Source organism: Polypterus senegalus, chromosome 6 (genome assembly GCF_016835505.1).
Source record: "Polypterus senegalus isolate Bchr_013 chromosome 6, ASM1683550v1, whole genome shotgun sequence".
NCBI classification, from domain to species: Eukaryota; Metazoa; Chordata; class Cladistia; order Polypteriformes; family Polypteridae; genus Polypterus; species Polypterus senegalus.
In genome coordinates, this window is record NC_053159.1 from 81518192 (window position 1) to 81542549 (window position 24358).

Consider the following 24358-nt stretch of genomic DNA (forward strand, 5'->3'; position numbering starts at 1 on the left):
AAATACTGTATTATCAGGTGATACTTTGGAAAAGGACAATGGACAAACCTGGCCAGACTGGTTTGTGTCTTCTTGCATTGAGAGCTGATTTTTTTTCTTTCTCTCTGCTGCATACACCGTGTAGATTTTATCTGGTTCCGCATAAGCCGGATCCCACTTTCCAGGTAAGCTGTTGCACACGCACACACACACGCTCTGAAGGGGAGGGGCGCGCGACGCCGCCCCAAGTGACATGTGTCTCTTAGTTACTCAGCAGGCAGGTGTGATTTTTTTTTTGGATGGGGAGGAGGAGCACCGAGGCTTTTAGATGCAGACATCTAACCTTGATGCCATTGCTGTGATCATCCACCATACCACTTGCCAATAAGCTGCCTGCTCGAAGATGGACGGTGCGCGGAACTTCAGCAGCTTCTCTTACTCGTCCCCCTTAAATCGCGCCAGTCGCCTGTACAGGACGCCGTCTTCCGCAGGGATCCTCGTTTCTAACAGCCCCGCTCAACAGATTGACCCAGAGATCCACGAGATTAAAAAGCAGGAAAAAGAAGAAATTAAAGGATTGAATAACCGATTCGCCAATTACATTGACAAGGTCAGTTGATTAGTTGGCTTGTCACTTACATCGCATCATCGGTAGCTTGAATTGCTTGTTTAGTGCAGTCGGACAGGTGGGAAAGCAGGATGCTATGCTGTCGAACGAGTGTACGAAAGCAGATTTCTAGAAGCAGCCGAAAATTCAGTTTAAAAAAGTAGTCTCTGTTGATATGGGAAATTCTGTAGTGCGTCTGTAATTGCTTTTAAGGTGCAGTACATCCCTGACATCTGTGCATCGGGTTTTTTTTTATTTCGCTTGCGTCTAAGTAAAGTCCAATACGGTCACCTTGACTTGCCGGCTGTTCACAGTCAAGTAGCGAAGTGCGAAGGATAAGGGGCGGCGGAGGGGGGATTTGGAACCGGGCAGTTTCGCCTGATTTGTGTCATCAGAGCTACTTAATGTCGTGTTTACTGACATTTTTAAACACCTGATCGTCTAAGGAGCCATGAGTAATATTGGTTTCCTCCATCACTTTTTTTTAACACAAGTAAAATCTTTCGATTTTGCAAAGCAGCGTCTACTGGAGTTTAGGGTTACGGGCTATCTTAGGTGCACTTTGTGAATTACTTAATGTGTTATTTAAAAAAAATGTGCATGCTAAAAAGGCGCCTACGTGTTTATTCCCATTATAGTGTGATGTATGAGTAATTTAATTAATTTGCAAATAAATATGACTCTTTCTGTGTGGTTATCGAGCCACACCTTAACTGATTTAAATGGCACCTGAAAACATTATCTAATGTGGCAACTCGTCTCCCAATCCAGGGCACCTCCGTGGTTCAAAAGCTGGCAATAAGACCTTATTGCAGTGCGGAGTCATTTTTCTTCCTGCAAATTTAGAGCATTTTATCATATTAGAAAATATACAGGGAAACGCACTGGCACATTGCTCGGATCTTGTTGACTTGCTTTTCATTTGCATTTCTATGACCAGTTGTAATTTTGCCTTGCACTCTGCTTCTTGTGGCACAGTCGCCAAGTCGGTACGATTTCACATCGCGATTGTTAAGGTCTTTACTTAGCGGGTGACGTGACATAAAGAATTGTTCTCAATCCCCCTTTACATTAACCACGATCACGAGTGGCAGCACAGTGCAGCAGTCCAGCACTGGAAACCCACGCGATCACCGGGAGGACAACGTCGGTCTACACCAAAAATCACAGACACCATGGCGACTGGCCAAAAAAGCTCGTAAAAATGTTAGTTTTATTATCTTAATGGCATCGTCTTTATATTATTTTAAAGTGAACATTGAAAAACATCGGATATTAATTAAGTTACCACAGATCTCTGACGTGTGTCCGTGTGTTAGTAAAAACTAAATTACTAAGGATTTGAAAATACTAACGCTGTTCAGTTCATAAATGACCATAATATTAATCCAAAAATGATGTTATGCATAACATTACTTTTTAAATTACCGGCTCTTTGAAATATGAGAGTCTGTCTAAAGGTAAACTATTTACTTTTTAGCATTAAAGCGACTAAGTTTATACGAAAAAAGGACATGTGTTAGTAAATTTTGTTGCACATTTTTATTTGTATTTAAAATATGGTGTCAAAACTCTTAGACACTCGTGAGAGGAAGTTAAAGGGAGTTACCTAATATTATTTGTAATTATTGTTATATTATTAGATATTATTATTCATATTTAATATCAAGTATTGACTAGCTCTGAAAATCGGGCATTACTGCGAGTTTATTAAATGTATCGGTAATACAAGACATCTTAACATCAAGCTTTTTAAAATAATCGGGTTTGTTTGGAAAATAACTAATAAACAAATACAATGTGTAACACACAATAATTTTAACAAATCCGTTAGTTCCGATCATAAATTTATTAAATCTGTCATATAGAAAGTAAAATATTTTAATGAAAATGTTAAAGCCAAGCAAGTTTGCATAAAACAGTTTAGATTAAATGTAAGTTTAAAAGCGGGTCGTTTGATTTAGAAAGAAAGAAGAAGGAAGATAAACTGCTACTTCGGTTTTACCTTTTACAGTTTTTGCTTTTATTTTTTCTCTTTATCGGGACACATCAAAGCACTCCGATGAGCCATTCTTGAAACTTATTCCCAGTTTCTTGGGCACGTCGATATCTAGAAGATGGTTATTTAGCGCCATCTACTGTAAAAAATTGGGATTGAAATGTCGACGGGGATTAACGCTCAAATCTGAAGCAATTTGAAATACTGTACCAATGAACAAGAAGAGCTTCACCGTATATGCACTCACTGACCACTGTGTGTGTATATATATTTTTTATTTAGTTTTTATTCTATCTTAAATTCAATATAAGATATGTAACTCATTGTCCCCCTTTGTGGATTTCTAGCTACTAATATATTATATATAGTAACAAAAGGAAAAGAGAGGCAGAAGGTTTGAGGGGGACCACCCCATATACTTGAAAACAAAACTGCAAAGAAATAGGCTTTTTAACAAAATGAGTAGTCACAAGGACTGTGTCCAATACGAGTCTGTCAGGGAGAGGGGGCTGGCAGGTTTTTATAGGCAGGAAGGGGGAAGAGGTGTGTCCTCTGCTGGAAGTGATGTCAGAGGTTGTGGCCAGAGGTGGAGTCTGTAGAGGAACTGGAGGAGGAGGAGTTAGAGCGGTTTCCCTTCTGGGGATCTGTATGGGATCGAGAAAGAGCATTAGTGCACCCGATCAACCTCTTTCTTGGCATACAACACTCAGTTAAGCACACCGACTGCCACCCATATATATATATATATACACAGATTTTTTTTATATACTTTATTAATCCTCATGGATGCAATGAGAAGTCAAATAAAATGCCACTTTTTATTGACTAACTAAAAAGATTACAATATGCAATCTATCTATCTATCTATCTATCTATCTATCTATCTATCTATCTATCTATCTATCTATCTATCTACTGATGCCCCGTGTGGTAACTTTACTCTCATAAAACACATTTGAACCTCTTGTTAATCAGTTAGTGTTCCATTTAAACATCTACCGAAACAATATCATTATTAGCAAACTGCCCAACAGTCGTCTTTCTAAGGCTAAAGTGAAGGGATGCAGGACACACAGTTTCAATTCAGTTCAATTTGAACTACCTTCACCTTTTAAATACTAAATAATGAAACATTTTCTCAGTTGCCAGACCTGAATTTCAGGTATTTGCTTTCATTTACTAAATACCAAGAATGTGATCATTACAAGGATCTCTAAGATATACAAGTTTATGATCATATAGGAAATCATTTTATAAACACTGAGGGATCACAGGTAAATACAGTAAGTGATACATAAGCACACAGAAACGTGTGTATCAGGAAGCCCAGAGCACTTGGTCTTTAATTTATGTCAGTAGATGACTTGGTCCCTGAATTGTTTATCTAAACAAACCTACAGTCTCATTGATAATCTTCTTATAATTTCATCATTTTACATAATGCCACATTACTTAGTAAGTATTGAGAATTTAAAACAAATTTTCACAATGATTGTAAATGATGAGGTGTTAAGTGGTGGCCCCTTAGATAGAACTATTTGTTCCCAGGAGGAAATTTTGATTTTAAGTAAATTAGATAGACACACACACATACATGCACGCACGCACACACACACACTTTGACTTTGACTTTGACATACGCACACCAGAATGACTAAAAAGGAAGGAATTTAAAAGGAAAAGTTCTGACTTGGCTGTCAGTCTCAGTGAGGCATTATTCAGGTATTGTGCTGTTGCCATAAAAAATCCCCAGTAGTTTGGTAAACTTGAGCTGTATCATTTTTTGGCTGGAAGTCATCAGTGCTAGTGTGTCAGAGAGAGGAAGTGAAGCATTGTTCATGATGACACTCAGTTTTGTTTGAATTCCTTCCTTCTCAACTACGCCTAGTAGTTTGAAAGTACATTCCATAACTGAGCATGCCCTTTTAATCAGCTTGTTAATTTGGTAGGCCTCTGTTGCAGTGATGTGACCAGCATAGCTCATCACTGTGTAGAAAATCACACTGGCGAGTTACAGATGATGTAAAGGATGTCACTGCCCACATTAAAGGAACATAGTCTCCTAAAGAAAAACCACTCACTTTGCCCATTCTTATATAGTTCCTCTGTGGTATGAGCCCAGTCCAACCTGTCATTGATTTGGACCCCTAAGTACTTGTAGGAGTGGACCACCTCTACATCTTCTCCCTGAATAGGACCAGGCATAAAGGCTCTTTGGTGCACCAAAAGTAAATAATTTGTTCCTTGGTTTTGCTGATGTTAAGTTGCAGACATCTCACCCCCTTTATCAATACACCCCATAAGTGCAGAATCATCTGAGAATTTCTGCAGGTGGCATGACTTGGTATTATATTTATAGTCGGAGGTGTACAGACTGAAGAGAAAAGGAGACAAGACCTTTCCTTGTTGTGCTCCAGTGTTGCTCTCGTCCACATAAAAAAACCCAGTCCTTAAGTCTCACAAACTGTGGTCTACCTGACAGATAGTCCATTATCCAGGACAGCAGAGGCTCATCCACTTGAAAATCTCTGAGGTTAGCATTTAACAGGGATGGCTGGATGGTATTTGCTGGAGAAATCAAAAAACAAAATCCTCACAGTGCTGCCAGCTTTGTCCAGGTAAGTATAATCCTTGTGGAGCAGGTGGATAATTGCATCCTCCACACTGATCTTTGTCTGATAGTCAAAGTGCAGAGAGTCCTGGTGGTCTACCACAAGGGGACTCGTATAATTCTTGCAATGCTGCCAGCTTTGTCACGATGAGAAGTTACAGTCAAACAGAAACCTATTATAGCAAATTAAAGCCAAGAACTATAAAACTGATGCATGATTAAACATGACAAGCCCAATACTTTGTTGACAGCTCAAATAATGAATATAAACAGAAAAATCTTTATATAGCATCTTTCACAAGGCAGATTCTGTAACATACAAAAGCATTGCCTGTACTTTGCTGTATTAATATAGTGTAAATAAAATATTGCTCTTCATAACATTACGTCAGATAACCAGGTTAACATAAATGCCTAACTATTCAGAAACAAACTGTCCTTTGTGGGCTTGACAGGAATTACTGTCAGAGGAGCCGTACTTTTGATAAACTGCACAAGTGAAGGCAGGATAAAAGTGGTGCCTTCAGGGTGCTGGCCCTTACATATATACGCTATGTGGACCAGGCATTGTGCTATTCAAAAGGTATTGACTCTGCCAGACCTAACAACCCTAAACTGGATTTAGCTGGTTTGATAAGAGCCTATTGATGGTTACATTACATTGGGCCATATATGGACCCTTTTTCAACTCGAAGATAGAAGTAAAGTAATAGGCAGGCCTTTTTGAAAATAACATCAGATGGGAGAACTTAATATGTGACCACCATTTTAAAAGAAAGACAGACAGGCATTAGTGAGCTTTGGGTGGGGGGGTTTTGGAAGGGAAATATATAAGTGTAGGCTTGCTGTCCCTTAAAGAGAATCTGACCCAGAAGAAATCCCTCTATGCAAGGTATAAATGGCTTCAAGTGCCATAGTTCACTAGCAGGGACACACCATGTAGGTGATAAGGTAGTATTTGGCATCCCAGATGGAAATTTGTTTGAGCAAATATGGACAAACAGAAAGCATCATTCCAGACATGCAGGAAATAAGCCAAAAGACAAGAAATGTTTACACTCAGAACACACACCTAGGATTTCTTTTAGATAACAATATTGAATCCTAACAGTACAATGCAAAAAAACTAATCAAAGTTCATCTGAGCCTTGACAGCCATTAGAGTCCAAAATACCTTTGATACTGGGAATAAATTATAATGACCTGCGGATGCAAGAGATGGAGGAATTAAATTAGCCTCTTAATGCCAATTTTAAAGGAGGTGGCCCTAAAAAAGACCATTGGCATCTTCAGCACTGTTTCTGCCACCACTCAGGCCTTCAGCAATGCCACACTCTTCCAAATGTTTGTCCCTTTGTTCCTGCATTCACACCACCCAGCTCTCCTTCACCTGGGGCCAGATGTAACCCATATGCCATACCATCCCACCACAAGCCAACCCAAGTCCAGGGTCAATTCCAAGGATCGTCGGGTTGATCCAAGCTGATGCATTCCAGGAACCTGGACACGATGTCCAATCAAAGTGCTCTTCTAAGTGCTGTGTCTGCTCCCCCTTACCTGCCGCTCTTGGGCTTCTTCTCCAGTTATTGCCCCTCGACAGACAGTCTGCCATCACAGAGGAGCATGACCCTCTGAGGGTGTGACAAAATTTATTTTTAATTTGTTTATTTTGAGCCTTGGGACAAAAATCTGCAGGATGATGGCAACTGTTGAAGCTTTGTAAGCTGATGATGGCTATTGTCTGGCTATATCATGTGATACCATTGAGTGAGGAAGGATAGCCTTTTAACGACTAATTCTGACAATTCTGTTGAAACAGTTGAACCATCTGTATTCCAATCCCACTTATCCTGAGTTGGGTTGCAGGTAAGCTGCAGCCTTTCTCAGAAAGCATAGGTTGCAAGGCAGGAACAATCACTGGACAGGGTGCTAGTCCACCTCAGGATACACACACACACAGACCAATTTCACAATTACAGTTCACCTAACTTGTATGTCTTTAGACTGTGGGAGGAAACCAGAACACCCAGAAGAAAACCATGTGGACATTGGGAGAAGATGTAAACTCCGTGCAGGGAGCATTAAAGATGTGAACCCTGGTCTACATGGTGTGAGGTAATAGCACTACCACTGTGTCACACATTTTAATAACATTCCCAAATCAAATCATGTTGCATAAAAATTTCAATATAAGACTTTATAACACAGTAACATTGCAGTTTTTTCTGCTTTAACGCATTTTAGTTTCCTTAGAAACAACAGGTGATGGTTTCTGCCCCTTTTTACTAATTTGCTCTTTGCTCTGATCAAAGGTCAGCTTATTATTAACGATTGTTTAAAAATATGTGCCATTTGGTTATTTTAAGGGTGTTTAAATTGTTTCTTGCTTTACATTCCGTGCCATTCAGCCCAGACTAGAGGTCTTTGTTTTATATTTGCATTGCGCAGATTTCCTCTGCGATGTTCTCCACACCTTGCTGGGTGTGTGTGATACATACAAGCTTTTACTTCTCTGCCTATTTGCCCACCTCTTTTAGTATTTTATAATTTTTTAATGCTGAATTCATCTCCTCCATTCCTACAGGTCAGATCAGTAGGCTGAGTACCGAGGCTCTGCTGCTGATTAGCGGCTTCAGAGCAGCTTAACTAATGGTGTATTCAAATAAGCGGCATGCAAGCTTTCAAGGCAGCTCAGGCCCCTTCTTCAGGCAATGTGTAATCATTTTGCCTGAAGAATGGGCCTGCCCAGCCTTGAAAGCTTGCATATTGTAATCTGGGTTAAAAATGGATCAAAGATAAAAAAAACAAACTAGTTTAGTGTTAGTTACATGAAACATGCCAGTTTTAGGACCATTGCTTAACATTATTTTGACTATACTTTTAATTTAAGTAGTTTTGTTTGGTTAGTTCTTCTGGTATTTTTGACCCCATCCTGTTTAAAGAAAATGCACTTGCCAGCTCCTTTTTTGTTTCATCCATTTTCAGGTTAACACTTTGAACTCGAGGTACGAGTTAAATCATATCTCATTGAGCCTGCCAAGGCATGACGTACGATATAACTTGTATTTCAGTATACTATAGCGACATCTCTGTTATCTGTTATATTTTTGGTGCCACAGACTATGCAAAATAGTGTTATAAATAGATAGCAAAAAAGGTATAAAGCTTCTGATATTTTGAAACAACTTTCAAAATGAATATTTTGATGATAATGACAGGGGTCGAGATAGTGACAATTAATTGGATGATGAGGAACCTATAGGCACTGATGCAGATTGCTACCCAGGAGACATTTCTTCGTCATAAGGCAACTGACTTGTCAAGACTGTCAGGAGACATTCTGCCATCCACTGCAAACAGTCACCAACTACCAAATGTGTTGTGTGCAACAAGCGTGAACAGTTCAAAGAAACACGCTATATTTGCTAAGCCTGCACTTTGCAAGGTGCCATGCTTCAAGGACTATCATTCAAATAGAGACTTTTAGTTGTGCTGCTGGTGAAACTAAAGTAAATACGTTTCTTTACATTTTTGACAGTTACTGTTGATCATAAAACTGTTCTCTAATACATTCCTTTACATTTGTTTCTGAATTTTATAACAGTTCATTATCATATACAGTATGCATAGACCTATACTGCAGCATCCTAGTCCAGCAGTCAATTAAACTCTATCTTTTTCACCTTTTCCTGTTTCCCTCCCTCACAGCTCACTACTCCTTCTTCCACTGAGTCATCACCACAGCTATTGAGTCATTGTAGACTTGACCAGAAACAGGTTAAAACCCCATACCTTGTGGATCAGTCAACAAAATAATTTACAGTGCATCCAGAAAGTATTCACAGCACATCACTTTTTGCACATTTTGTTATGTTACAGCCTTATTCCAAAATGGATTAATTTCATTTTTTTCCTCAGAATTCTACACACAACACCCCATAATGACAATGTGAAAAATGTTTACTTGAGGTTTTTGCAAATTCATTAAAAATAAAAAAACACAGAAATCACATGTACATAAGTATTCACAGCCTTTGCCATAAAGCTCAAAATTGAGCTCAGGTGTATCCTGTTTCCCCTGATCATCCTTGAGATGTTTCTGCAGCTTAATTGGAGTCCACCTGTGGTAAATTCAGTTGATTGGACATGATTTGGAAAGGCACACACCTGCCTATATAAGGTCCCACAGTTGACAGTTCATGTCAGAGCACAAACCAAGCATGAAGTCAAAGGAACTGTCTGTAGATCTCCGAGACAGGATTGTCTCGAGGCACAAATCTGGGGAAGGTTACAGAAAAATTTCGGCTGCTTTGAAGGTCCCAATGAGAACAGTGGCCTCCATCATCCGTAAGTGGAAGAAGTTCGAAACCACCAGGACCCTTCCTAGAGCTGGTTGGCCATCTAAACTGAGCGATCGGGGGAGAAGGGCCTTAGTCAGGGAGGTGACCAAGGACCCGATGGTCACTCTGTCAGAGCTCCAAAGGTCCTCTGTGGAGAGAGAAGAGCCTTCCAGAAGGACAACCATCTCTGCAGCAATCCACCAATCAGGCCTGTATGGTAGAGTGGCCAGACGGAAGCTGCTCCTTAGTAAAAGGCACATGGCAGCCTGCCTGGAGTTTGCAAAAAGGCACCTGAAGGACTCTCAGACCATGAGAAACAAAATTCTCTGGTCTGATGAGACAAAGATTGAACTCTTTGGTGTGAATGCCAGGCGTCACATTTGAAGGAAACCAGGCACCGCTCATCACCAGGCCAATCCCATCCCTACAGTGAAGCATGATTGTGGCAGCATCATGCTGCGGGGATGTTTTTCAGCGGCAGAAACTGAGAGACTAGTCAGGATAAAGGGAAAGATGACAGCAGCAATGTACAGAAACATCCTGGATGAAAACCTGCTCCAGAGCGCTCCTGACCTCTGGCTGGGGCGATGGTTCATCTTTCAGCAGGACAACGACCCTAAGCACACAGCCAAGATATCAAAGTAGTGGCTTCAGGACAACTCTGTGAATGTCCTTGAGTGGCCCAGCCAGAGCCCAGACTTGAATCTGATCGAACATCTCTGGAGAGATCTTAAAATGGCTGTGCACCGACGCTTCCCATCCAACCTGATGGAGCTTGAGAGGTGCTGCAAAGAGGAATGGGCGGAACTGGCTAAGGATAGGTGTGCCAGGCTTGTGGCATCATATTCAAAAAGATTTCAGGCTGTAATTGCTGCCAAAGGTGCATCGACAGAGTATTGAGCAAAGGCTGTGAATACTTATGTACATGTGATTTCTCAGTTTTTTTATTTTTAATAAATTTGCAAAAATCTCAAGTAAACTTTTTTCATGTTGTCATTATGGGGTGTTGTGTGTAGAATTCTGAGGAAAAAAATGAATTGAATCCATTTTGGAATAAGGCTGTAACATAACAAAATGTGGAAAAAGTGATGCACTATGAATACTTTCCAGATGCACTGTATGATGTTAAGGGTGGTCTACTTTGGCTACAGAAACACCAAGCTGAATTTTCATCTATTTCAAATGCTGTTCTCCAGCTGAGTATTTCAAAAGGCAAAATGGTAATTCTGGTCTCCACTTGGGAACCAGGCTCTGACTTCAACAGCTGGTCAGGAAAGTACATTCAAAGGGTCCTCTGTGCATCTCACACTTAAACAGGTGACATTGTCCTGGCAAACCTGAATATGGAACACCTGCTGCCAGCTACTGATCAGGATCCATTGTGGCCATCCTTCCATGGCTTGTCTGTTGCTCTGTGTAAGTAGAGGGTCTTCTAGTGTCAGTTTCACTGAAGTTGAAGTTGAGTTCCCTCTAGTGTTTTGGGGGTTTTCACCCCTGAATTCTTTTTCTCATTCTGGTATCTAGTGAAGTTTTCCTCCTAGCATTCAGATTAGCGGTGTCTCTTACCTCCTAGCAGCCCCTGTCATTCCATATCATTATGCTCTGTTCCTCTGTCATTGTCAGTCTGAGTCTTTTTTTTTTAGTTTTGAATTTTCCTGTGGAGCTTTGCCCAGTTCCTTGTCAGCTATGCATTTTATTGCAGTATTAACAATTAATTAATATTAATTTTGATCTTATATTCATTTATTTTAGGTTAGGTCACTGGAGAAGCAAAACAAGGTTTTGGAGACCCAGCTCAAAATATTACAGGAGAAAGAGGATTACAAGTCCAACATTGATCAGATCGTAGCTGCTTTTAGCAGCAATTTGAAGCAACAGATACATATTCTGGATAATGAAAAGGAGAAGTTACAACAGGAACTGGACCGTGTACAAGACTTAGTAGAGGAAAACAAGAACAAGTAAGTGGCTGCCAATTAAAAAAATAAATGTAACCTCTGATATAATATGAACATATAGATTAGAGTAAACTGCAAACTTCAAAAAATGTGACTCCTGTACTGCAAAAAATATTCATATTGTAAGATATGGCCGGCCATGTACGCCGGCCAATACCCCCAAGCCGCCAGGTGGAGCCCTCCTTGCAGCATGGAGGTCTCCAGAAGACCAGCAGGGCATCATGGACAATGGAGTTTTTATGCACCGCCCTGCTGGATGCCATGGGGGCCACGAGAGGGAGCTGCAGGGTGGACCGAAGAGTTCTTCGTGCCCTATGACCCGGAAGTTCGTCAAAGGAAGAGCGACGGGCTTCCAGGGTGAGAAAAAGCATTGTTTACCCTGACCCGGAAGGAATAAGGACTTGTGGACTGTTGGATTGGGAACACTTCCGGGTCGGGGGATATAAAAGGACTGTGGGAGCTCCCAGACAGACGAGCTGAGTTGGGAGGCAGGGTGGCTAAGCGTCTGGGAGATTAGAGGATTTGGTTTATTGGTTATTGTTTATTGAGTATTTGGGAGTGGAGGGTGCTTTGTGCACTTTATTATTATAATAAATATCATTATTGGACTTTTACCTGGTGTCTGACGTGGTGTCTGAGGGTGCAAGGGTGCGAGAAAAACCCCTAATCTGTCACAATATATATATTGTCACAAACTCGACTCAGAATCATAGAAAGGTTTGGGACAGCCACCCATATAATTAATTTCCTAGCTGCAAAGTCATTTAAATAAATACATCACTGATGTGCTCAAAACCAAGTCCAAAACAGAACTGAGGGAATAGGGAAAAAGTGGAGGCTTTTAAAGGGGAAGACAGGAAGTGAGATCAAAGGGGTCGGGCTCATGAAGGTCTTCAGCCATAGGTTCAAGCCCGGATGTCACATCACAGGGGATCCGGAGCCGGCTAGGTCTCTTTCCATAGCCTCGGTCCCGGAAGTGACGTCAAGAGTGCCAGGTGGGATTTCCCGTGAAGGGTCTTCAGGAAAGGGAAAAAAAGAATCAGTGCACTCTGCCACATCTCAGTATGGCTCGGAATTGCCCTTACTCAAGCCCTTTAGCTGCCTCCCATGTGCTGTGTGACAAGGTTCCCCCACCCCCATCAGCCCAGACCCATAGGGTTGGGTTACCCTGACTGAGAGGTCATGAACCCGAGAAAGGGCATCAGCGTTGGTGTGAAGAGTGCTAGATGATGAACAAGCGAAAACTTGTATGGCTGGAGGTCAAGTAACCACCTGGTGACCCGCAGATTCGACTCCTTGTGTAGGGCCATCCACTGTAAAGGTGCATAGTCCATGACAAGGGTGAATTCCCAGCCCAACAGGTAGTACCTCAGCTAAGTAATCGCCCATACCTGGTCTCCCAGTCCAACAATTTCTGGCTCAGGAACATGATGGGGTGTTCCACACCTTTGACACTTTGGCTCAGCACAGCCCCCAGGCCTGTGTTCGAAGCGTCCGTCTGGAGGATGAAAGGTAAAGAAAAGTTAGGTGCTTTCAATATAGATGCGGACGTAAGGGCCTGCTTCAAGTCACTAAATGCAGTGCCTGTTTTTTTCAGTCCATACCAGAATGTTTGGGGCCCTCATCTTTGTCAAATCAGTCAAGGGTGCCACTCTCTCCAAGAACCGGGGCACACACCTGCAGTAGTACCCCACTAACCCAAGAAAGGCTTGGACCTGCCGCTTGGTTCGTGGACAGGGTCATTTCAAAATGGTATCTACTTTGGAGCACTGTGGCTTCATGGTACCCCGACCCACCAGGTAGCCTAAATACCTGGCTTCGCTCAATCCAAAGAAGCATTTCTTGGGATTAATCCGAAGCCCGGCCTCACCAAGTGTCCACAATACCGCTTTTACCTGCTGTAGGTGTTCCATCCACATGCTGGAATAGATGACCACGTCATCCAGGTAGGCAGCACTGTATGAGTTATAAGGCCTGAGCACTTTGTCCACCAGACAATGGAAGGTTGCTGGAGCCTCGTGTAACCCAAATGAAAGGACACAATGCTGCTAGTGTCCGCTAGGGGTGCTAAACGTGGTCTTAACCTTTGGGAGTCCATTGAAGGAACCTGCCAGTACCCCTCTGTCATGTCCAGTGTGGTCAAATATTGAGCCTGTCCAAGCATCTCGAGGAGGTTGTCCACTCGTGGCATTAGATAAGCATCGAATTGGGAGACTTGATTAAGCCGACGGAAGTCATTGCAAAACCTCCAACTCCCGTCAGGCGTAGAGACCAATACAATGGGGCAGGACCAAGGGCTATGACTTTCCTTGATTACACCTAGTTCCAGCATGTGTCTGATCTCCAGCTCCACTTCTGCCTTTTTTGCCTCAGGAATTCTGTACAGGCGGTCTCGGACTATAACCCCAGGTTTCGTCACAATGTCATGCGCAACCAGGGAGGTCCGTCCTGGATTTTCACTGACTACCTCAGTGATAGACAGGATAACTGCTTCGAGCTCCTGTCATTGTTGGTGAGTCAGATTATCTCCGAAATTAAGGTGTATGTGATGAGCGAAGAGAGGGCAGAGCTGTCCGGAGGAGGGCTCGGAATCCCTGTCTATCCACGGATTTAGCAAATTGTTATGATACATCCGCTTGCTGGGTCAACGATTTGGTTGTTTCACCAAATAATCGACCATCCCCTTCCTCTCCTTAATTTCATAGGGGCCTTGTCAATGAGCCAATAATTTGGATTGGGAGGTAGGAACTAAGACAATGGCCCGATCTCCTGGGCAGAACTCCAGCAAAGACATACCACGGTTATAGCATTGGACCTGGGCTGCTTGCGAGTTTTCCATGTGCGTTTTCAATATGGGTCTAATCTTCTCCAATCTATCATGTAACTGTGTGATATATTCTAATATATTTGTTGACGGGAGGGCCTCTTCCTCCCAGCCTTCTTTTAAAACGTCTAATATGCCCTGGGGTTGTCGTCCATATAGCAACTCAAAAAGTGAGAACCCCGTGGAGGCCTGTGGGACTTCCTGATATGAAAAAGGATAAGGGGGAGGAGCTGATCCCGGTTCCTTCCGTCCTCGTTGACTACTTTATGCAACATCTGTTTGAGAGTTTTATTGAACCTCTCTACAAGACCATCGGTTTGAGGATGATACACTGATGTCTTTATATGCTTTATTTGAAGTAAATTAGCAGTCTCCCTGAATGTCTGCGAAGTGAAAGGAGTCCTTTGATCCATCAGAATTTCTTTAGGGATTCTGACTCATGCAAAGACCTGAACTAATTCCTGTGCGATAGCTTTTGAAGCAGCTGAGTGCAACAGAACAGCTTGTGGTAACCGAGTAGCATAATCTACCAGGACCATTATATATTTATTACCTCTGGCTGAGGGTTCTAGGGGTCCCTCTAAATCGACCCCAATACGTTCAAAAGGGATATCTATTAAGTGTAAGGGCACTAGAGGAGCACGGTCCCTCCTTGGAATCCGCCTCAATTGACATTATGGACAAGATGTACAAAAGCGGCGGACTTCCTCGTTAATCCCTGGCCAAAAAAATCAGAGCTTAATTTGCTCAAGTGTTTTTTCGGGGCACAAATGGGCTCCCAGCAGATGGGTATGTGCTAGTACACAGACTTGTCGCCGGTAAGTCCATGGTACTAACAACAGTGACCTCATCTGTCCCTCATGTTCTGCCACCCGGAAGAACAGGTCATTATTTAATACAAAGTGAGGACCCTGTGGCATTGGATGTGAGGTGCGTTGGCCGTCTATCAGAACGACTGCAATTTTTGCAAACTTAAGGGAGTTGTCGTTCCACTGCTCCCTTTTAAATGAAGCGGGGGTCTGCCAGAATTGAACTTGCAGGCTTGTGAGTGGATCAGATTCAACCTCAAGGGGCAGGGTTTCATCCTGATCCATCTGGGCGCTTGTTGATGATGTGCCTTGTTGCGATGTCCCAGGGTTTTCCTCGTCATCACAAGAGGCTGAGGTCTGCTCCCCAGCCAGCTGTATACACGACGTGGAGGAAGATGAGGGCGCTGATTAAGCGTCTTTGACTAGGCCTAGTTTTCGGGGGGAAGAAGCAACTGTATTACCACTATTTATGTCGGCCCAATCTCTGCCTAGAATTACAGGGAACGGAGGATTTTGCATCACCGCTACCATCAGCCTTTTTACTATGCCGTCCTGACATATGTAGCAGACAGCGGTTCTATAATATCAGACATCCCCGTGAATACAGATAATGCGTTTTTTATTTTTACGCCACTGTCGCTGTAATACTAAATGGCGAGCAACAATGGAAATGTTACTGCCGGAGTCAAACAAAGATATGACTTTAATCCCATTAATTAGCACTTCTCTCGTATGCGAACAGGCCAGTGGATTAACGAGTGCACACCTCACCTCCCCACATATCACTCTGCAGACCCCTTCGTCACTTTGCAGGGCCTTATTACACACCTCAGGGTCCACTCGAGTACACTTCACAATATAGCCACAGGACTGTGTAGTAGGGATGCAAGCACGTCCGGGTTCACACGAGTCCCGTTCTGATATTCCCAAGCTGGTTTCTGTCCTTCAGGGTTCAATTGTCTTGGCTAGTACGACAAAATCTGTATATCCCCAAGCTGGCTGGGCAATTTTTTCTGGTAGGCTTCGGAGCAGTAAAGCGCAGGCCACCTGCTCCGCTATTTGATGGATGGATCTTTCATGGGGTTGTAGCCAACCAACCACCTTAGCCTATAAAGCCATGGTCTGTTTCTTAGTTGCCTTAGCAGGTTGAAATGTCCAGGCCATTATGTTTTTTCGCCTGCCAGCCTGGGTTTCTTCCACCTTTATTAAAGGGCTTGCCCTTTGTGGGATATGTAGGGGCAGTCCCCACACCCAGGAAGCCATAGTAAGTCCTCAATGCGTTCCCTGGCACACTTGGCTCTACCCTGTGGGTCCCGGGGCTATTTTTCCCCGGACCTTTAACAGAGTAATGGGTCGAAGCATACTCAAGCTTTCCCCGACATGCCCCAACTGACGCCCACTCGGCAACTCGGGAGCGGTACTTACTCATTTGATACTTTGTTGGTTTAGTAGCGTGTGTCGGAACCAGAAGCGACGTTCTTCTGAGCGCCGTAACCGGAAGTGACACTCTTCTGGGTGCCGGAACCGGAAGTGTCATTCCTGACTCAGAGATAAAAAGAGAAGGTTTAGTGCCCCCCGCCCGCCCCTGGCCTGGCGTGGAATTATTTTTATTTGGTCCACACAATGTCCCCCTACTCGCACATGTGTGACAAGGTATAAAATATACATATACAGTATATCTATTCAGGCACAAAATTGAAATTTCAGGGTGAGCTGGGTTCAGTGCATAGATCTGTATTGATACAAAAATAGTTTGCTCTTTTTTGCTGATATTATGACATGGAGGTCCTAATGCAGGACTGTGCTTAAGTGTTGTTATTAGTTTCTAAGGAAGGTTCCACATATATAAAGCATTAACACAGACTGAAGTTGTGGCTAATATACCCTTTTTTTTAAAAGGTATGAAGAAGAGATCAATAAGCGCAATGACTTGGAAAATGATTTTGTATTCAACAAGAAGGTAATTATTTCTTATTAATTTAGTCTAATATAAATATGAATGAAAGCATAATTTCTTTTTCTTCAGACTTTCAAACAGGCAATATAAGGATTTCTAAATGTCTAATATAAATTGGTTGGCATTTTAAAGCTAAAATGATTCATGAGGTTGTCTATGAAGTAAAAAATCTTACACTTAATCTGTTGGGTCCTTTTTTGGCCAAGTGATGAACTAGCTTTTATTCTTGCTAATTTCAAATTTAAAAATGAATTATAATGACCCTGCACTGAAAGTCATTATAGGCTGGGCATTTGCTTGTTATGGTAGCATATAATGCAGGCATATCTGTTATTGTATCTCACTAATTATGTAATTTATTAGCTCAACCAAACATTAGACTTGGAAAAGGTTCTAAGCTTAAATCAGGACCCAAAAGATTTGAACAGACATAAAATCATCAGATGCCTTGCAGTATTCGTTCATTTTCAAGCAGGCTTATTCCAGATCTAGATGCTGGGGAGCCAGTGCCAATCCTGGAAGCATTGAGCACAAAAGCAAGGTGAGACCAACCCTAGACTGGGCACAGAATATTGCAGGATTAAACAGCTCACAGACCCACACTTTCTCATATCGTGCCAATTTAGTCAACTTAGCATGCACGTCTGTGGGATGTGATAGCAGATGAAAGTATCTGTAGAAAATCAATAGGGAGAAAATAGGAACACAAACGCATGGAGTTTGTGGTAAAGTTTAATGCCAGGACTCTGCTGCCATGAATTAAGAAGATGAAATGTTTTTGGTATTTATTAAGATACAGCATTGACATATTTTAAAATTAATACTTGAAGGCATACTCTGATTGATGATTGACATTTCCTACTGAACAGATGTTACACCAAGCAGCAGAGATTTTAAATCCTCTTTTTTAGGAGCAAAGCAGAAAAGTTGTTGTAATTGTTAATAGAGTTGTTGCACTTGATAATTCCAACAATAATGTGTACATTGCCTCTGCCCAGGCTATTAACTATGGAAATACACTGGAGAGTTATCAATGTTTTTATACCACAATCTAATCTGTTTTGATTTTCCTCATTTAAGGATGTAGATGAGGGATTCCTTCAGAGGGTGGAGCTGGAATCGAAGCTAGACAGTCTAATGGATGAGCTGGACCTCCTGAAGAAACTCTACAATGAAGTAAGGAGCAGGTGGAGGACTTGTTAACTGCATTGTTTAGTTGCCAGCTTGAGAAGCCATGTTTGGCCAGCTTCATTCAACATGTCAGCATGGGATCAGCATTTCATCTGGATCATGAAAAACAGAGCCTACAACACATACTAATCTAGTGTGCTCTTTCCCTCTCTTCTTCTATTTCCGCTGCACCTTTTTCTAATTCTATGTGGGGTTCAAGTGTTTCATCAACCTTCTTCAAACAACTTGATCCTGCACACCCTTGCCAGTCAAGCCCTTTTCCTTCAAATCTTCTTTTACTTCATCCATCCATCTCCACTTTGGCCTCCCTCACTTTCTCTTCCCCTGCACTTCCACTCCTATCACTCTTTTGCCCATGTATTTATGGTCTCTCTGCATCACATGTCCATACTGCTGCTACCTATTTTCATGTACTATCTTAGATATCTCCCCCACTTGTGTTGTACCTCAGATTGGCTCATTTCTTATTCTGTCCTTCATTGTAACTCCACATATATATCTCAACATTCTCATTTCTGCCACATTTAACTTCTCCTGCCCCCCTTTACTGCCCATGTCTCAGCTCCATGCATCAATGCTGGTCTTATCATTGTCTTAAAAACCTTACCTTTAACCTTCACCTTAATTCTTTGATCACACAATACTCCTGATACTTTCTTCCAATTGCTCTATGGGGTCTCTCTGCATCTAATTTTCCATCTTGGGCTACCACTGATCCTAGATATTTAACTTTATCCACCTTCTTCAATAGCACTCCCTGACGACTAACTTCTTAATTCTGATTATCATTCAAAATTAATATATTCTGTCTTCATCCTATTTATCTTCAGCTCTCTATCTTCAAAAGTCCTTCTTCATTCTCCAAACTTCCTCTCCACACTCATAAAAATAAGGGTTCTTTAAAGGCACTTTATGGTTCTTTAGTGGGTTGTGTGGTTCCTCATAGAACTATTGCTTATCAAAGAACCATTTCATTCTGGGAAAGGTTCTTGGCATGTTAAGTTGGTTCTTTGTAATTTGAAAAATATTCTACTGCACGAAAAAAGCAAAATATTTAAAGTATGGTATGCTACCTGGCAGTACACCAACAGATTTGGAAAACATGGACTTAGTCTGTGTTTTTGTATGCAGTGAGGGCCCTTTTAAAATCATGACCCAGTGGTGTTTTACAAATCTGCTACCTTCAATTCATGGTTATTTCCTATATCAAGCCTGTTGCAGATCTACATAAATAAAGGTTCCTTTTGGAACCTTTGTGTGGATGTATCTTTTGGGAGCTTAAAATGGTTCCTCTATGACACTGCTCTAAAGGACCACCCTGACACCTTTATTTTTAAAAGTGCATGTCCTTTTTTCTGGCATTACACCACACAATGTCATCAGCAGAAAGCATTCACTAGAGGGATTGGTCTTTTATCCCACGACTCAACAAATCCATAACCAGATCAAAAAGATGAGGACTTAAAGAAGACCCCTGGTTCAGTCCCACTTTAACTGAGATCTTGACTTTTACCCCAACACTACTTTTAACTAGAGATCTCACTCCATCATACATATCCTGGACAATCTTCACATACTTCTCTGGCACTCCTTTCTCTCTCATGCATCTCTAGACCTCCTGATGTGGCACTCCATCATAAGCCTTCTCCAAATCAACAAACACCATATGCAAACCTTTCTGTTTTTCTCGATGCTTCTCTATCAGCTGTCTCAATGCAAAGTCTGCATCATGGCTAGATTAGTATTTTCTCTCCTCTTATACATGCAAAAATGTGGTTTTACACTTGATGAGTTGATTTCTGACAAACTACCAACTAAGCTGTTTGCATTAGGAGCCATAACTTTGTTTAGCTGTGTTTCAACTGAACTTAATCTAATCATTGATCATGCAACCTAAAAGAGAGTGATGTGCAATCAAACATGTTGGTTGTCAATGACCTAATGAAAATATTGACAGCTGTTTACGAATGCAGAAGAGTTCTATCAAGATGACTTAACAATTGACATTCCAAACCTGGAACAAATATCAATGTCAATGTCAATGTACCTGAAACCTAAGCAATACAATTAACTTAACCATAAAGCTGGGTAACTTTCCAGATGCAATGTTAATATAGCCATTTGAATGGTTTGTGGAACATTTTTGTGAAACTTCTTTAAAAATTGCCTTTCAAATAGCCTTCCTAATTTAAAACTGATTCAATGTTAATAACTTGATGAAATGCTGTTTTATGTGTTTATTCTATCTATCTATCTATCTATCTATCTATCTATCTATCTATCTATCTATCTATCTATCTATCTATCTATCTATTATACTATTCCATTATTTCCTCCTAAGGAAATTCAAGAGATGCAGTCCCATATGAATAACATTCCAGTCACTGTGGAAATGGACAACAGCAGGGGCCTTGATATGGACCATATCATTCAGCAGGTTAAGGCTCAGTATGAGAGGATTGCCTCCCGTAGTCGTGAAGAGGCTGAGCAATGGAATAAAGTGAAGGTAAGGGCTGACAATATTCAATTTCAGTTAAGATCATACTTAACAAATACATTCTGACTTTTTTATTCCAAGAAATCACTGACATAAATACATTGATATTATATTCAGATCGCAAACTCTATTATTCGCACATATTTATTTTGAATAGCAGGCCTTGTCCTACATATAGGATCTGAGGAACTTCCTATTGTTTAAATTCAGTTATGTTGAGGTAATTTAATACGCAACTCCTAATAAATTAAAATAGTGTCACACCTCCAGAGCCCAAATCCTGGCATAGTAATTAAATGGAGTCTTGATCAGCTTTCTTATGCCTTCTTGGGGGTTAGGAGGTGGGGGGGTTGTATGAGTTTTCAGGAGATGTCCAACATCTTCTCTAAATAACGTCTCATACGAGCGAGTATGAGTTGGTGGGTAAGTAAGTCCTCTGTTGGACTACTGTCCCATCTAGGGCTGATTTTTGCCTTTAAAAGCTATTAATACACATTATGTTAACTTTCTGAAGCAAAAAATCCAAAATCCATCCATTCATTCCATTTATTATTCTAATAATCAGTGGATTTAGAAGGTATTCAAACTTTTTACACATTTTGCTGTGTTACAGCCTTATGCTAAAATCATTTAAATTGATTTTTTGTTCCTCTTATTAAATAACACAGTACACCAGAATATGAAAGCAAAAACGGATTTGAGGAATTTTGGCGGAATTTGGCAGTACTTTACTCAGTACTTAATTGAAACCCCTTTGGCAGCAACTCCAGCCTGGAGTCTTGATTATGGCAAGACAAGCTTTATACAGCTGAATTTTGGGATTTTCTGTCATTCTTCTCTGCACATCCTCTTAAACCCTGTCAGGCTGGATGGAGACTTTACTTGTTTCCACTCCCGTAAGACAGTTATTTCTTTTGTGCACCTTTTTAATTCTACTCATATTTTATTGCAATGAGAGCACGAATAAAACTAGAAATTACTATTACCTTACAATATACCTGTCTCTTTCTCTCTTTCTTTAGTTAAATGTTTACCATGGGTTAAATATATATTGGGCAATGTGACAATAAATAAATAATTGCTTCATGAATTTTTAATCTAATTATTTAACCATGTATGTATTTTAATGATAGCACATCTTTTAGGCTGCTGAGCAGTCAAAATAAGATCAGCTAGTGTTACATAACATATCGAATATCAATTCATCCCATTTATCCATTTTGTAAAACCGCTTTATCCTGAGCCTCTGACTATTGTTCGGATCATTCTCAGAGTTGTGAGTACAGCCCACCCTCTCAACTTTGATATATGAAAGCTGAAATTTTAGGGCTTATTTCATGTTGTACGGTGTGTCATTGAAATAAATAAACAATTAAATAATTAAAAAAAAAATAAACAAAAATAACTTCATATATACATGTGCAGCAGGGGATCACCTTCCAGGCGTTGAAACGGTAAGTACCATGGTGTTTACCACTTCTTCTGTTTCCATTACAGTTTCAGCAAGGTGTCTGAGGATAGTGACTAGCTCCACCCAACAGGCCTTGTGAAGGCTCCACCCCTTCCACCTGTGATGTCAAAATATCAGGTGGTTCCCATAAGGAGGCATTTAGTAGACCAGGAACTTGGTGGAGACAGAGCTCCTGCTGAAGTGCCAATTGCATGAGTCTTTAAGTTTTTCTTTCCTCACATTAAACGGGGCTGCCTGGTTGGTACCCCAAACTTTCTTTTGACGTTCTCAGTCTGTTTACTTGGTTCACCGACAAAAGCGCGATAGACATATGCGCCCCGGCAAAACCGCGACAGACAAATGAGCGCCAACAAACCCGCTAACTGATTTCCGACAAATGTGCGCCGACAAAATCACCACGACAGAATCGCGAGAGAGGCCAAGAGAGTGGGACGCGTACGTGCGCATTATGTACACATTATGTGCTAGCTTATAGCTGTTATAACTGCTGATGGCATGCCGCGAACAAATAACTCAGTCGAGGGTTGGCATAATGCATCGTATACAAAGCGGAATTACCAGCAGTCAGGCAGCCAAGTCTAAATACGCTCAACTATCAAGACGTCTTGCTGCAATTCTTCCTACATATGCAGGGCGTGATCTTAAGGACTATCTGCATGCCGTCATAATATTGAATTCTAAAATAAACATTATTATATATGCTTTAAACTAGTAATTCATATTTAATTAAACTTTCGCGATTTTGTCAGCGCGATTTTGACGCAGCGTTTTAATTGGTGCTATTTTGTCTGCGCTCATATGTCTATCGCGCAAATGTCAGGTCACAGTTTACTCAGTCATAGCTTATTCATACATATATATTTTCTGACACATTTAATCATTTCTACTCACATTTAATTTTATTATTATTTATTTACTGCCACATTGCACCATATATGTATTTATTTTAAAATAGTCTGAAATATTTCTCCATAAACAATGAATAAGCCTGTAGTAACTACATAAAATACAAGTGTACTGACATTACAGTTAAGGATTAAAATGGTGGTAAAAACTTTAGTTGAGTTATATTTGTGACAGTGATAACTGTACATGTGAAAATTATCCAAACCAACACTTGTTCGGACAGAAGCAGGAAATTATTTTGGAAAAGATGATAAGACATTAAGCAGAAGACAGCCAACGACTCAAATGATTGTCAAAAGAAAATAAATCAAAACCAAAACTTTTATTCTAACTAGGGAAACACTAGATTTGTTTGTCAGGAACACTCAAATAAATATGCGCAGACTAACTCTTTGTGTTTTTGTGTGTAAACTTGGACGATCTCAGAAGAGTATGCAATGGTATAAAAGGCCAAACAGTATTCTTCTGGATCATTTCCTAAGCAATGACCATTCCAGAAAATGGCAGCACCCACAATAAATAAAATGCTGTCAACAAAGATACAAAAATAATTCAACTAACTTAAATTCTAAATAGAAAACTGTTAAGAAAATTAGACTCTACTGTACATGTCCCGAAACCTAATATGGACATGAGAAAATCCACGTAATTACCACAGGGAAGCTCTCCAAAAATTTTAATTGAATCCAAATCATAGCAGTGCTGGGAAAATTTTGTATGCAGGAGGAAAAAAAATAATAATATTTGGGTAAAATCAGTGATGGATAAAATGGATGAATTGCTTTGCCTACGAATATAATTAAAGCAACCTGCAATTCTTCACAATGCACCTACCATTTGATGTGAATCCGCAGCAAGACTAAAACCACATGCTTGTCAAACTACTGTATGCTGATTAGGACTTTTTATAATTAAAAGAGAGTAAGGTGTCAGTATCCTGATCGCCATAACGGTTATGACATTTTGAGTGATTTATCTTTCATTTTTTATTTTCTTCTTTAATTTGTTATTTTCAGTTGTTTTTCCAGTGATATTTGAGCAAATCAATCAATTTCAAAGTAAATAGTCAACTGTGTTAATTTTTGCTGTATTTCTCTATCCAAAGTGCTCCAGTTTAAGAGAAACCAGAATAACCAAATCAATAAAATGTCACCTCCTTTTTGATAAACATGCTGTTTTACAAAGGATTTGGTTGTTCATTGAGTATTA

General features: G+C 40.7%; 1 protein-coding gene across 1 annotated transcript in view; it reads left to right on the forward strand.

Moving 5' to 3' along the window:
- The first annotated feature begins 270 nt into the window (after window positions 1–270).
- The window catches only part of LOC120531211 (keratin, type II cytoskeletal 8-like), a 44344-nt gene continuing 20256 nt past the window's right edge, over window positions 271–24358 (forward strand). Inside the window, exons 1-5 of the mRNA XM_039756420.1 lie at window positions 271–589; window positions 11289–11497; window positions 17027–17087; window positions 18165–18260; window positions 20617–20781. Of these exons, the coding sequence (XP_039612354.1) occupies window positions 383–589; window positions 11289–11497; window positions 17027–17087; window positions 18165–18260; window positions 20617–20781 (738 nt within the window). The 5' untranslated portion in view covers window positions 271–382. The remainder of the gene's footprint in view (window positions 590–11288; window positions 11498–17026; window positions 17088–18164; window positions 18261–20616; window positions 20782–24358) is intronic.